The sequence below is a fragment of the Candoia aspera genome, chromosome 6 (genome assembly GCF_035149785.1).
Source record: "Candoia aspera isolate rCanAsp1 chromosome 6, rCanAsp1.hap2, whole genome shotgun sequence".
Classification (NCBI taxonomy): domain Eukaryota; kingdom Metazoa; phylum Chordata; class Lepidosauria; order Squamata; family Boidae; genus Candoia; species Candoia aspera.
In genome coordinates, this window is record NC_086158.1 from 3,206,728 (window position 1) to 3,222,293 (window position 15,566).

The window sequence follows — 15,566 nt, forward strand, 5'->3', positions numbered from 1 at the left end:
AAGTGAAAGACTGAGAAGGTAGTGGTTTGATAAAGTTGATCAAGTCAAAAAGAGAGAGAAAGATCATGGGCCCCGTCGAGTGGAAGGTTAAGGGTTTCCACCTCCCCTCCCAGACCTTTCCACCTCCCCTCCCAGACCTTGTGTGGAGCTGCTTGTACATTGGCCTACCTTCTTGCCTTGATGCAGCCCATTAGTAGTAATTGCTACCACCACCTCTCTGTTGGGGTGGGTGGGTATGCCTTTACCAGGCATCCTCCCCACCACCCAACTCTGGCATAAGGGACTGATAGGGGTCCCACAACCCAAGTGACTTAGTGGTAACAAGGAAACAACAACATAATCTGTACTCCCTCCTCCTCCTCCTCCTCCATAAGGATATGATCAGCCGCACAAAGGTTAAATGCTTACTGGGGAAAAAAAAGAAAAAGGAGAATACAGACATTCTTTTGGAACTTTCAGTAGTAAAGGACATAAAAATACAGAGCCTTTCCAGAGAATTTACACCCAGGGGGGGAAAAATAGGGGAAATTTAAAATTAGAAGATTCTGAGCAAAATATGAGATGGCATTTGCTAAATCAAGGAAAACTGTGTTGCCCAGAGTATGCAAACCTCACCCAAACACCAGGCTTGCGTGGAGAACATATCAGACCCCAATCAGAATGAATCAATTAAGGTACCTAGTCATTAAAGCAGACTCAAGAGCACACACGGTTGAATTAAAGCATAAAAGCTTTTTTTAGATTTCTGGCTAAAAATACCCATCCCCTAGGGACAGAATAGTTTTTGAAGGGAAAGATCCACCTTGATCCCCTGGACCTATCCGCTGTCTTGCAGGTTGTAGCCTTTTTTCAGAGATTCTTGTTCGTTGTTTCAGTCCCCTGGTTTTCTGAAGCTTGGATTTAAAACAGCCAGTTTTCCTCTCAAGAAAGAGGAAGAGCTGAGGGTTTTTCCATGGTCTGTGTGCAGGAAACATTAACTCTTCTGCTTGAGATGAAGGATGTTGGTTCTGGGTCTGGAAAGAGAGATGGGAGTCTGGAGTGTCGGTAAATGCAAGCTGTCTGGGCTGCCTTTAGGAAGTTTAAATAAAAGGCAGAGTTTGAATTGTTGTATGGATGTGTTGGAAGCAAAGCTATGGAGGGGGTATAGTGAATGGCATTGGCGTAAAGCATTTGAAATATCAGCCATATTCACGTTATCATATACTTTCTCTAAAACCAGGATATGTGCAAACACTCAGATTCTTGAAAGAGAGTGGGGTAAAATAATTCTAGCTGGAGTTTGGATGATCTCAGCTCTATGATTTTATGAAACTAGTATTAGCTGTATTTCCTTTTCTTTTTTCTTATGTCTAGCTTTTCATTTCTTTTGCTTAATACTTCTTAATCTTTTTCTACACTTCGCATAAAGTTGTTTATCCTGAAGCAGGAAAGTGTGGTGGGTGAGATTGATGCATACTTAATCTCTTTTCATCAGGATATAGGCCATGAGTTTGTATTCTGTTGTTAATGTTGTTTATTTGTTTAGTCGCTTCCGACTCTTCGTGACTTCATGGACCAGCCCACGCCAGAGCTTCCTGTCAGTCGTCAACACCCCCAGCTCCCCCAGGGACGAGTCCGTCACCTCTAGAATATCATCCATCCACCTTGCCCTTGGTCGGCCCCTCTTCCTTTTGCCTTCCACTCTCCCCAGCATCAGCATCTTCTCCAGGGTGTCCTGTCTTCTCATTATGTGGCCAAAGTATTTCAGTTTGGCCTTTAATATCGTTCCCTCAAGTGAGCAGTCTGGCTTTATTTCCTGGAGGATGGACTGGTTTGATCTTCTTGCAGTCCAAGGCACGCTCAGAATTTTCCTCCAACACCACAGTTCAAAAGCATCCATCTTCCTTCTCTCAGCCTTCCTTATGGTCCAGCTCTCGCAGCCATATGTTACTACAGGGAACACCATTGCTTTAACTATGCAGACTTTCTTGTCAGTGTGATGTCTCTGCTCTTAACTATTTTATCGAGATTTGTCGTGGCTCTTCTCCCAAGGGTGAAGCGTCTTCTGATTTCCTGACTGCACTCAGCATCTGCAGTAATCTTTGCACCTAGAAATACAAAGTCTTTCACTGCTTCTACATTTTCTCCCTCTATTTGCCAGTTATAAATCAAGCTGGTTGCCATAATCTTGGGTTTTTTTGAGGTTTAGCTGCAAGCCAGCTTTTGCACTTTCTTCTTTCACCTTCATCATAAGGCTCCTCAGTTCCTCTTCGCTTTCAGCCATCAAAGTGGTATCATCTGCATATCTGAGATTGTTAATGTTTCTTCCAGCGATTTTAACTCCAGCCTTCAATTCCTCAAGCCCAGCATGTTGCATGATGTGTTCTGCGTACAAGTTGAATAGGTAGGGTGAGAGTATACAGCCCTGCCGTACTCCTTTCCCAATCTTAAGCCAGTCCATTGTTCCGTGGTCTGTTCTTACTGTTGCTACTTGGTCGTTATACAGATTCTTCAGGAGGCAGACAAGATGACTTGGTATCCCCATACCACGAAGAACTTGCCACAATTTGTTATGGTCCACACAGTCAAAGGCTTTAGAATAGTCAATAAAACAGAAATAGATGTTTTTCTGAAACTCCCTGGCTTTTTCCATTATCCAGTGGATATTGGCAATTTGGTCTCTAGTTCCTCTGCCTTTTCTAAACCCAGCTTGTACATCTGGCAATTCTCGCTCCATGAATTGCTGAAGTCTACCTGTAGACTTAACAACAAGTCTGTTGTTAATACTTTTCATTTATTAATCTTTTGCATCCTTTAATATGAGAGTTGCCTTTGACCAGATACTGGGGCATCTGTTCAGGACTACTTTCTTAATCACAGCTTAGCAATAAGAAGCAGATCTTAGACTGTTTAATGCCTGCTTCCACTTCAGCAGGTCCAATCTGTAAAGGGCAGCTTACTGTCCACTCGGCTTTCATAATGGTTAAGGACAGGGAAAACTATCTCATAGACAGGGTGGGGAGTGATGTGCGCAAAGTGCTGTTTTTTTAAACAGTGAAGAACCACATTGATGTATAGAAGAAGTCGATGAATCCACAATAACTTTAAGAATTAAACCTGAAAATCAGCAGTACATTTAGGTTGTCATTAGCTTTGTTTGCACTTCGTAGCACGCATGTGGGATGCCGTTCTCGAGAATTCCTAATCAGCTTGAAAGGTAGTGGGACCTGATCCCTCAGTCCTTAGGTCAGGATTAAATTCAGATGTCACTGGAAGAAACGGGCCCCTTAATATGACCTCAGGTTCACAAGGTTTGACTGCACCCTCAACCATTCTAAGTCTCGCCTGCTCCTTTGATTGGAGTCAGAACAACAATGCTTTCCTGAAAGAGTTTCCTTGCACTTTTTCAGTTTTGACCTTTCTAATGTGTAGAACTAATATAGCTGGTCTGCCATATTTGTACCCCAAACCTTATACAAGAATGTATATTATCATTATCTTTTGTATTACCACCGTTACTGTTACTATTATTCAATGTATATCCCTCTTTGCTATTGTGATGAAAACCGAAGAACTTTGTTATTACCTTCCCCATCCCCAGATACGTGTACATGGTCCAGCTTCAAAAAGGATTTACAGAAGTTTCAAATGATATTTAAAACATGGCAGGCTTCTGTACTAAATTCCAGCGATAAGGTAGACAATATTTTCGTAAGAACATCTATATTTATGGCTAGGTCCTAACCCGAATTATTGTTGGTGCTACGTCACTACATTTTAGCTAATCGTGTTTTTACCTGTGAGAATTTTCCATGATGCAACAATATAAGGCACAGCACAGTTGAGTATTTAGCATTTCTCTGGATTAGCCTCGCAGCCAAAATGGGAAAACTCTTAACAAAACAGTGAACAAACCTGGGGGTTGGTCTAGAAGTCACTATTAGCCTGTTCATTTAATATCTGAATTAGAGCTAGGTTTTATTTATTTATTTGATTAAATTTATAGGCTGCCCCAAACTGTACAACTCTGGGCACCTTACCCAATGCAACAATAAAATACAGTAAAAACACAGTATCATCCAGAAGAAAGTCCAGAAGCAATCAGCAAGGAATGAAACAACCAGAACATCCCACAAGGGGGGTCTCCCACCCCTCTAACCCAGAGACAGAGGACAGAGCCAGGTTTTAGGGGCTCAATTATACAGGGCCAGAGTGGGGGCTGCATAAATCTTGGGCAGGATGGTGTTCTAGAGGGCAGGTGCCATGACAGGGAAGGAGCGCGTGGCGCTCTTCACTGCCGACACACATTTTTCTCAGGAACCAGCCATTTTGTCCTGGGAGACTGGCTCTAAAGTAGAAGACAGTTTTCCACTGAGACTACAGAGTTAATAAAATTGCCCACTTACAATGACATAATTTCCAGCACGTGCTGTGGCATTATAATGCAGTGTGCCACAACAGTATAGAATTTTTATATTGGTGAAAATAATTTGCTTTCTGTTATGAGTGAAACTCAAGGCAGGCTTGACTGGACCATTTCTCATCTGGGATGCATTTGTCCCGAGAAAACTGTCTGAATATGTCTTGCAGAAATGTGGCTTTTGCAGAAGCACTTAATGGCCTGTTAGCAAGTTTTGTGCTGGTCTTACAGTCCTGTTATAATTGAAGCCAGGAAATGCACATTTATTCTGATACTGTGTTCTTGAAATAGTTTGGTGCGTGTGTCTGCTTGACAGTTCTCGTTGAGGGTTGTGTTTCATAAAGCAAGAACATAACATAAAATATGGGATCCTACACATCTGCAGTATAAGCTATTTGCCGACAATGAAAATACGTTTTGATTTACAAGTAATCTCTGATTCTTACTCAGTTTTTGAGAAAGAAAAATTTGAGAGAGACCTTCCTAGATTCTCCTAGTAATTAACATTCAGGATAATATCTGTGACTGTATAGGTGCAATCTGAGAATAAAAGAGTTGGGCCAGAGAAATGCTTTTGCTTCAGAAGTGGATTTAAATTGTGTAGCTTTAAAATCATCCTAACATTCCTACCTTGAGCAATGAGAAGGAAGGTATGAGGTCATTCTACTCTTCTATTTCAGGAAGTCCTCCAAGCATGGGGCTAAGCAGTATTTATTGCAAGAGACTTTGTTTAAATCCTTGCGACACAAAAGAGGAAAATATTCAGGCAGATCAACTATTTCCCGATTTGATCCTGAGACTTGCTGAGTTCAGAATGGAATGATGGATATTTATCCCTCTGCCTCCTCTCCTGCTCAGGTCCTGTAAGCAGTGAAGCTAAGTCTGCAAAAGACAAGCATAGCAAAGGATGGAAAAAGAAAATAAGGATCAAATGAAGAACAAAGAAGTCAGGCCAACATTGTCTGGAATTCGGGTTAGAACGCTGAGCCCAGGAGTATGGGAGAGAGGAGTATTCAGACAGATGCCTATCTGTTTATTTGATATATTTATCCTGCCAGCCACTGAAGGCTGCAATAGCCCTCTTCCAGCTTCTAATGCTGCCGTTTAATGTGGGTGAGCGTGAAATGAGAAACGTGTTTTGTTTCAGGCTCAGAACAAAATAGCCTCATTTAAATTGTTCCACTGCAAGGTTCTGAGTTTGCTGTGTTCCAGTGGAAGAAAACATCAGTGTTTTGAACGTGTGGTCCATAAAACTCAATGGGAATTCAGAAAAAGCCCTTGCTGCCTTGTGTTCCAATCCGGAAGAATGGGTGGTACGACAGTCCAGGCTGACTTCTGTCACTGAACTTCCCTAAAACTTGACCAAAAGTATGATTTTAAGGCCAACTGAAAAGGCCTGTTGGCTTTGCTTCCTGACAAGGATAGGAGTTGCAGTCTAGCTTATCTGCAGGGTATCTTGTTGGGGAAGGCTGGTTTACAGTGAGCGAGGTTTTACTTTTAGGCTAGATTTGCCATATTGCCCTTAGCTATATGTAATGTGATTTATTTATTTTTGGAAGCCTCAGATTCCCTTGTTGCAGCCCATAGTCATTATGTTGACTATGACCAGTTAAAACTAAATTTCGTTGTGGAATGGAATTATTGTTGTTATTACTTCTTGATCGTTACGTGCTCACTCTCCCTTTGTTGGGTTTCATACTGTTCATTCCTTCTCTTTCAGATTTGTCACGGAATAGACTCTCAGAGTTGCCGTCAGAAGCTTGCCAGTTTGTTTCCCTCGAGAGCTTGAATTTGTACCAGAATTGCATTCGTTATGTTCCAGAAGCCATTCTGAACTTGCAGTCGTTGACATTTTTGAATATCAGGTAATCGTGTCCCACCCCCCCCCCCTTGGCTTCCCAGGTTGCAGCGGGCTGGGCCCAGCAGGACGCTCAGGTTGTGGGGCCTTGGAAGGAGAATGTTTCAGCGAACCACTGGACTCGTTTCTAAGCAGGATCGGCAGTTCTTAGGCTGAGCTGAGGGCTTGCCTGTAGGAGGTGGTCTGGCTGTCCAGGTCACATTTGCCTGGTGCCCACGTGGTGGGTGATGCTGGCAGAGTTCAGAAATTTTCCTTGAGATTAATTGAAGGGGATTTGGTAACACCAGATTCTCAGGTTTAATTGAAGGGGATTCGGTAACACCAGATTCTCAGGTTTAATTGAAGGGGATTCGGTAACACCAGATTCTCAGGTTTAATTGAAGGGGATTCGGTAACACCAGATTCTCAGGTTTAATTGAAGGGGATTCGGTAACACCAGATTCTCAGGTTTAATTGAAGGGGATTCGGTAACACCAGATTCTCAGGTTTAATTGAAGGGGATTCGGTAACACCAGATTCTCAGGTTTAATTGAAGGGGATTCGGTAACACCAGATTCTCAGGTTTAATTGAAGGGGATTCGGTAACACCAGATTCTCAGGTTTAATTGAAGGGGATTCGGTAACACCAGATTCTCAGGTTTAATTGAAGGGGATTCGGTAACACCAGATTCTCAGGTTTAATTGAAGGGGATTCGGTAACACCAGATTCTCAGGTTTAATTGAAGGGGATTCGGTAACACCAGATTCTCAGGTTTAATTGAAGGGGATTCGGTAACACCAGATTCTCAGGTTTAATTGAAGGGGATTCGGTAACACCAGATTCTCAGGTTTAATTGAAGGGGATTCGGTAACACCAGATTCTCAGGTTTAATTGAAGGGGATTCGGTAACACCAGATTCTCAGGTTTAATTGAAGGGGATTCGGTAACACCAGATTCTCAGGTTTAATTGAAGGGGATTCGGTAACACCAGATTCTCAGGTTTAATTGAAGGGGATTCGGTAACACCAGATTCTCAGGTTTAATTGAAGGGGATTCGGTAACACCAGATTCTCAGGTTTAATTGAAGGGGATTCGGTAACACCAGATTCTCAGGTTTAATTGAAGGGGATTCGGTAACACCAGATTCTCAGGTTTAATTGAAGGGGATTCGGTAACACCAGATTCTCAGGTTTAATTGAAGGGGATTCGGTAACACCAGATTCTCAGGTTTAATTGAAGGGGATTCGGTAACACCAGATTCTCAGGTTTAATTGAAGGGGATTCGGTAACACCAGATTCTCAGGTTTAATTGAAGGGGATTCGGTAACACCAGATTCTCAGGTTTAATTGAAGGGGATTCGGTAACACCAGATTCTCAGGTTTAATTGAAGGGGATTCGGTAACACCAGATTCTCAGGTTTAATTGAAGGGGATTCGGTAACACCAGATTCTCAGGTTTAATTGAAGGGGATTCGGTAACACCAGATTCTCAGGTTTAATTGAAGGGGATTCGGTAACACCAGATTCTCAGGTTTAATTGAAGGGGATTCGGTAACACCAGATTCTCAGGTTTAATTGAAGGGGATTCGGTAACACCAGATTCTCAGGTTTAATTGAAGGGGATTCGGTAACACCAGATTCTCAGGTTTAATTGAAGGGGATTCGGTAACACCAGATTCTCAGGTTTAATTGAAGGGGATTCGGTAACACCAGATTCTCAGGTTTAATTGAAGGGGATTCGGTAACACCAGATTCTCAGGTTTAATTGAAGGGGATTCGGTAACACCAGATTCTCAGGTTTAATTGAAGGGGATTCGGTAACACCAGATTCTCAGGTTTAATTGAAGGGGATTCGGTAACACCAGATTCTCAGGTTTAATTGAAGGGGATTCGGTAACACCAGATTCTCAGGTTTAATTGAAGGGGATTCGGTAACACCAGATTCTCAGGTTTAATTGAAGGGGATTCGGTAACACCAGATTCTCAGGTTTAATTGAAGGGGATTCGGTAACACCAGATTCTCAGGTTTAATTGAAGGGGATTCGGTAACACCAGATTCTCAGGTTTAATTGAAGGGGATTCGGTAACACCAGATTCTCAGGTTTAATTGAAGGGGATTCGGTAACACCAGATTCTCAGGTTTAATTGAAGGGGATTCGGTAACACCAGATTCTCAGGTTTAATTGAAGGGGATTGGGTAACACCAGATTCTCAGGTTTAATTGAAGGGGATTCGGTAACACCAGATTCTCAGGTTTAATTGAAGGGGATTCGGTAACACCAGATTCTCAGGTTTAATTGAAGGGGATTCGGTAACACCAGATTCTCAGGTTTAATTGAAGGGGATTCGGTAACACCAGATTCTCAGGTTTAATTGAAGGGGATTCGGTAACACCAGATTCTCAGGTTTAATTGAAGGGGATTCGGTAACACCAGATTCTCAGGTTTAATTGAAGGGGATTCGGTAACACCAGATTCTCAGGTTTAATTGAAGGGGATTCGGTAACACCAGATTCTCAGGTTTAATTGAAGGGGATTCGGTAACACCAGATTCTCAGGTTTAATTGAAGGGGATTCGGTAACACCAGATTCTCAGGTTTAATTGAAGGGGATTCGGTAACACCAGATTCTCAGGTTTAATTGAAGGGGATTCGGTAACACCAGATTCTCAGGTTTAATTGAAGGGGATTTGGTAACACCAGATTCTCAGGTTACTGCAAAATACAGACACTGTAGGATGAATGCCGTGTTAGTCTGTGATAGCAAAAAAGCTGGGGTCCAGCAGCACCTTTTCCGACTGACGAATTTCATTCAGAGGCATGAGCTTTTGTGAGCTCCTGTCGTAGGCAGCATCTGATGACATAAACCGGAGCTCACAAAAGCGTATGTGAGCACATTTATTCAAATGCGTTAGTTGGAAAACATGCTACCAGACTCTGCGGAATGCAGAAGTCACTTTTTTCCTGGTTCTGACTTCACACTCACGATAGCACTTCTGTATTAACTAAGCTGTTTCGAGTTGGTTTTGTGGTCATAATTCAAGGTGCTGCCCTTACTGCTCAAATCCTGAACAGTTTGGGCTAGGATATCTGAAACATTGCCTCTTCATTTTAACAAATATGCCTGAAGTGAAATACCTGTTTTGAAAGCCTTTCTGTGTAGGGTCCTGTGCAAAACAGCACCAACTGTTTCATGTTCAAAAAAGCCATTTTAAGTGACCTGGGTGTGAAATAAAACTCACGTGTTCCACAAGTTAGCTTTGAGGTTGGAACAAAACATGCTGCTTTCTTGTGCTTTGTCCCAGAACAAAACTTGCCTGTTTTGAGCAGTGGCATTTCAGATGTTCTAGTTGTGCAAAGCACTCTTAAAACAGGACATTCGAAATACGACGTGGGCCGTTTCAAGCATTCTGAGTGTGAAACAAAATGTGTGTGATTTGAGTGTTCTCTTGGTGGAATGTGGCTGGCCCAACTTGTCCAGCTGGCCTGAGTGGGTCTGTTTGGTGCCCTACCTGAAGCAAAACATACTTCTCCTGCTGGGCAGATTCCCGCTTCCAAGTGGAGCTTAGTGGTGGCTGTGCAGGATGCACTTTCTTCTGATGATTCCCCAGCTGTGGAGAGCATGTTAGACCTGTTCTTCATTTAGCTGTAGGCAGGCGGTTAAGAGTTTCGCTTCGTTTTGTTGTTTTCATGTGGTCATGTTAGGAATGCTCTCAACTTTTAAACTTTTCCTTTTTGTGGATTTAACGCCCTGTTTTCTGAAGCTTTAAATTGTAAGCTCTTGCGAGGGGTGTAGATAAGCAATTCTGGTTTTGCACTTAAGTTTTCATACCTCATTATCCTCCAGTGAACATTTGGGATCCCTGCTGACTTGATTGCCGGGTATTATATCTTATAGCACATGTGCTTTTTGATACCCTATGTTAGGTGTCCTGTATAGCTCAGCTAGTGACAGAATAAGGAATCAGAGTTTGGCTTAACTCGATCCTCTGGCAATTTATTTGTGCCTTACTTCCTTTGTCTTTTACGGCAAGTTTCCTCTTAAAAAAAAAGAAAAAGGATGTGAGTCAGAGGATGACTTCCGATTGTTGTTCACTTCAAAATGTTTGTTTTGTACTGCTAGTTGACCTTGGATAAACATGGAAGGTTAAGGAATCTTAACCTAAAGATTAATCTTAATAACGATTCCTTTTATTAAAAACAATACATTTCACACTGAAAGGATCCAATGGCATGGTGTGCTCCAGTTGCTGCTGGCGCATTTCCATTCCGAATGTTCCTCAAGGAGCCGTCCTTTAGTGATCCACTAAAAAAAGCTCTGAATTTCAAGCTCTGTGATTGGGCGTTTGGCTTTTCCAAAGGAACCAGCTGGGTTATCCTTCTGCATTTCCCCTGGCTGCAAAAACAGATCCTGGCATTTCCTGAGACGTGGGAGCGCACTGTAGAAGGAGGGGCTCTTGAACGCCTGATGCTAAGGCTGCCCTGTTGTCTTCAGCCTCCATTTTGCATTGCATAAAAGCTAGCAAATGAATGACACACAAAATGTTTGTGGATCAATAGCCCGCTTTGTCACATTCCTTTATTTTTATATTCATTTATCCAGTTTATTACCCACCATAATCTGCTAGGACAAATAGACGTTATATAAAACATCCATGGCAAATTTAAATAATGTATCACTAAATAACAGTCCCCCCAACCAAACATTCCCCCCAGCCAACAAAAGAGAGTTTGATTCTGGTTGGACAGTCTGGTCCTGGGGATATCTGGGTAGCAGGCCATATAAGGCTGTACAGTTCGAAGCCATCACGTTGCATTGTACCCAGAAGCCTATGGACGCCAGCGCAGGGCTCAAAGAGAGCCAGTTTGGTCTAGTGGTGATGGCACCGGGCTAGAAACCGGGAGACTGTGAGTTCTAGTCCCACCTGAGGCACAAAGCCAGCTGGGTGACTTTGGGCCAGTCACTCTCTCAGCCCTAGGAAGGAGGCAATGGCAAACCACTTCTGAAATCTTGCCAAGAAAACTGCAGGGACTTGTCCAGCAGTCTCCGAGAATTGGACACGATTGAACGGATATCTATCTATCTATCTATCTATCTATCTATCTATCTATCTATCTATCTATCCCTTCTCGCCCCATGGGTGGTGTGTGCCTTCCTCAACTTCTGGTCCCCTACCAAAGGCCTGGCAGTTTGAGGGTTCTGCGCAGGATCTCAGCTGCTCCTGGCACTGCACCCTTCTGGGCGGAGAGCTCTGAGGCTGCTCCTGGGATCTGTGGGAGCCCCTCTCCCAGCTTGGGGGTCACAGCCCCGAGTGCCCCTACCACCACTGGGACCACTTTGGCCTTCACTTTCCGCATCCTCTCTAGTTCCTCCTTCAGGCCTTGGTGCTTCTCCATATATATAGTATCTTGGTGGCTAATCAGTGGGCCACTGCATTTTGAGCCTTGAGTGTCATATCCTGCAACAGGAATAAATATATTTTATTTACAGGTAAGGATAGTAAAAGGAGAGCTCAGAAGAAAATAAAGCATAGAAGGTACAGATCATGGTAGTTACATTTAGATGAAAAAGTATATAGAAATTTTTCGGCAAGTGCTCAGCTGCCAGCTTTCAGCTGCATGAGTTTCCTCTTTATAAAACAAGTAGGAAATCCTTTTGCAATTGGAAGCCACAGGGCTACGGGAAACTCGGCGGGGCGGACCTGGAATTTTTAGCTACCAGGGTTTGTTTTTGTTTTAAAGTTTTTCTGGGTTTTAGTGAAATAATTGTGATTATCTTGTTAGATGCCTAAAATACCCCTTTCACTAGATTTTTTTTAAAATTTAAAACCTTACTTCCTTAATCGGGAGGTTTCAACAACCTTGTCCTGGGGCAGGGGCTACAAAGAGGAGCTTGAGGATACAAACAGGTTATGGCTCAGCGATTGCTCACCTGGTCACTCAAGGACAGACACAGAGTTAGGTTTGCAGGCTGAGTATTTAGGTGATCCATGCAAACTTGTGGAACTAATCCACAAAGGACTAGAAGTAAAAGAATAAAGATGAAGCAAATCCCTAGCCAATTTTTACTGATGTACATTTCAACAAGGTTGTACTCACAGATCACTTTCAGGGTTAAAGAATCATTGTCTTAATGGTTAATAAAACATGGCATACCTATCTTTTTATCAACGGATAGGGGGAAAAAAAGTGTAACAGCTGTTCCTCTGGGGCAGTTTTGCCCCAGCTGCTGCAAACTCAAAGTATGCAGACTTTAGGTCGGTGTTTCTCAACCTTGGCAACTTTTAAAATGTGTGGACTTCAACTCCCAGGATTCCTCAGCCGGCAATTCTGGGAGTTGAAGTCCCCACACATTTTAAAGTTGCCAAGGTTGAGAAACACTGTTTGAGATTCTTGAATTTTGAATTCCCTGATTTCTCGTCAAAAGCTAGTCAGCAAAAATGGGGCTGATTCGTGGTACAAAAATTGTGGACAGAGAGGAGATCCTGGGTCACAGTTGGAACCAGGAATTCCATTCAAGTGGTGCATCCTCGGGTTCCAGGTCACTCCCAAGCCTTTGTGTGCAGCGCTCCCTCTGCGAAGGCTTCTCTCCCGCACACAGCCAAGCTGACCTTGAGGAAGACCAACAGTGCTCTACCGTGTGACTTTGCACGGGGGGGGGGCTGCTTCCCAATGCTTGCATGGAGCACTCTTCAGGCAGGCGCATCATCTGAATAGGACTCTGATTATCTATTGAAACTAAATGCAAGAAGATTCGGGACTAACCAAAGAAAGGACAGAAGGTCAGACTGGAATCTGCTGCCATCAGGTGTGGTGGTAGCTGTGAAAAAAAAAATTGAATAAATTCATGGTGGGTTGAGCTAGGAATCTTGCTGTGGCTGCTTATGACCTCCTTTACCATGTGCCTGGCGATGACAGCGGAACAGGATGATTGTCTCCCTCTCCATGCTAATGACTTCCTGAATGCACAAGGTTGGCCCCGAATGAGACAGAAACACTGGATTGGATAGATCATTGACCTAATCTGTCTCTTAATCCACTGACAGAAGCTTGGGGCCATCTGTTTTTACCTAAGTTGTGTGGAATTGGAGATCTGTAATCTTTGGACTCTGTGTACATCAAAAAGGGAGAGCTGGGGGTCCATGGGCGTGGTTTTGGTATTGATTGTGTGGGTCGCTTTGCTTTATTGCCAAGTTTTGTAAGTTTGTGAGGTTCCTACAAAGTTACTGATGGATGGACCTTTACTTGGAATGACATCTCTTTTGGGAGATAAAGCAAGCAACTCTCTCTGAGTTTCTGAAGTGTAAAAAACCCCCAAACAAATTGTAGATGGCATGGCCTCTGCAGTCCTGTGAATCATAATTTTGAGGAGACAAGGAGAATGTTTACAGTATTACCCTTGTTTCTTTTTTAAACCACATAAATAAAATAAATAACTGCCCGTGAGTTCAGGAATTCAATTAAACTGGACAAAAATAAATAGTTGCTACTCTTCCTTTAGAAAAAAAAGGTGATTCACTTGTTGAATTCATGTGCCCAAAATGAGCTGGGGGCTTTGTATTCTGAAGTGGTGAATATGCATGTCCTCTTCTGACATCTTATTTCCTTTTTCTCCACTCCTGAAAAGTCGTAATCAGCTCTCAACGTTGCCGGCCCACTTGTGCAGCTTACCCTTAAAAGTTTTGATAGCAAGCAATAATAAACTGGTCTCCCTCCCAGAAGAAATTGGACAGCTCAGACATCTGATGGAGCTGGTAAGTGCCACAGTCTTTTACTAATTCAGCATTTGATTCTTTATTATGTGCTGCTTTAGGGATTTAGATTTTATAGGTGAATTATTTTTTTCACAAAAAATTGAGTTAATGGTAAATAAAGATCCTTAATATTTTAATGATTTACCAATAATGGACAGAGTTCGTCATGAATTAGCAGTATTTCATATGTTGGAGCAATTAGATTAAGTATTTCTATTTATAGCAGGGTTTTTCAACCTTGGCCACTTTAAGATGTGTGGACTTCAACTCCCAGAATGTGTGGACTTCAACTCCCAGAATTCCCCAGCCAGCATGGCTGGCTAGGGAATTCTGGGAGTTGAAGTCCACACATTTTAAATTGGCCAAGATTGAGAAACCCTGCTCTATAGATATCCTGATGTTCATTTAGGTTACCCACTCTGCATCCCAGAACTGTTGTTTACTGCCATTAATGTACCCTGATTCTAGTGGTGAAGGCACCAGGCTAGAAACCAGGAGACGGTGAGTTCTAGTCCCGCCTTAGGCATGCAAGCCGGCTGGGTGACCTTGGGCCGGTCACTCTTGCTCAGCCCAACTCACCTCACAGGGTTGTTGTTGTGGGGAAAACAGGAGGAGGAAGGAGTATTAGGTATGTTCGTTGCCTTGAGTTATTGATAAAAATAATAAAGGCAGAATAGAAAATAAATAAAATAAATGTGCTGCATCTCTGAGCTACTTAATAACGAGTAGGATATGTGCCAAATTCTTGTTTTTTAATTAGTTTTACAATAAGTTGCTAAAATAAGCATTGAGCTTGTTTAAACAGTGAGATGTTGATCCGTGAAAGAGAACTGCAGGTCAGTTTTAATCATACTTAAAGGTAGTCCTTGGGTAATGCTGGTAATCGGGACTGGATTTTCCGTCGCTAACTGATAAGATTGTAAAGTGTGACATCACTTGACTGCATTGCTTAGCGATGGCAATCCTGGCAGTCCCCATTGCTGTCGTTAAGCGAGGTTCGTAGGTTGTTAACCATGTACCTTCTTGCAACTTTCTGCCGGCTTCCAACAACCAAGGTCACTTGGTTGGGGAGGCTGACAGGAAGTTGCAGGTCCTAGGCAGCTCACAAACAGGCTAGCGGGCTGGGTGGGTGAGGGTCTGAGGGGTGGGTGTGGTGCCAGCGGGGTGGGGCTTGGGGTGTCTGCTCTCAGGTACTGATCGGTCTTGGTCTTGCTTTATTTCTGTTTCCTGAGCCATGCAGTCCAGCCACATTTTCCTCTTGATATTTCCAGCTTTGGTATTCCAGTCTCCAACCACAAGCAGCACATCCTGCTTCCACATTCTATCGTTTGTCTCGATGGCAGCGTGACTGCCTCCGAAGGCCACCCGCTGAGAGACTGGTGGGCTTCCCTGTGCAGTTGGTTGGCCCCGGTGAGAACAGACTGCTGGGCTTGATAGGCCAGGGCTCTGATCCACCAGGGCACTACTTATGTCCGCATGATTTCAGACTGGAGTTGACCATAACACTTGTCAACCTCCTCTTTTTCTGCATCAGTGGTCGAAGCCTAGAGTTGGAGGATCGTCCTATTAAAAGGCTG

The 15,566-nt window shown here is 43.1% G+C and overlaps 1 protein-coding gene across 7 annotated transcripts in view; it reads left to right on the forward strand.

Annotated features, from left to right (window-relative positions):
• LRCH3 (leucine rich repeats and calponin homology domain containing 3) overlaps nucleotides 1–15,566 on the forward strand; it is a 104,372-nt gene that overhangs the window by 22,411 nt on the left and 66,395 nt on the right. For all 7 annotated transcript variants that reach the window (XM_063306274.1, XM_063306276.1, XM_063306270.1 and 4 more), the window contains exons 2-3: nucleotides 6,120–6,264; nucleotides 13,863–13,989. In XM_063306274.1, coding sequence (XP_063162344.1) covers nucleotides 6,120–6,264; nucleotides 13,863–13,989 — 272 coding nt within the window. The remainder of the gene's footprint in view (nucleotides 1–6,119; nucleotides 6,265–13,862; nucleotides 13,990–15,566) is intronic.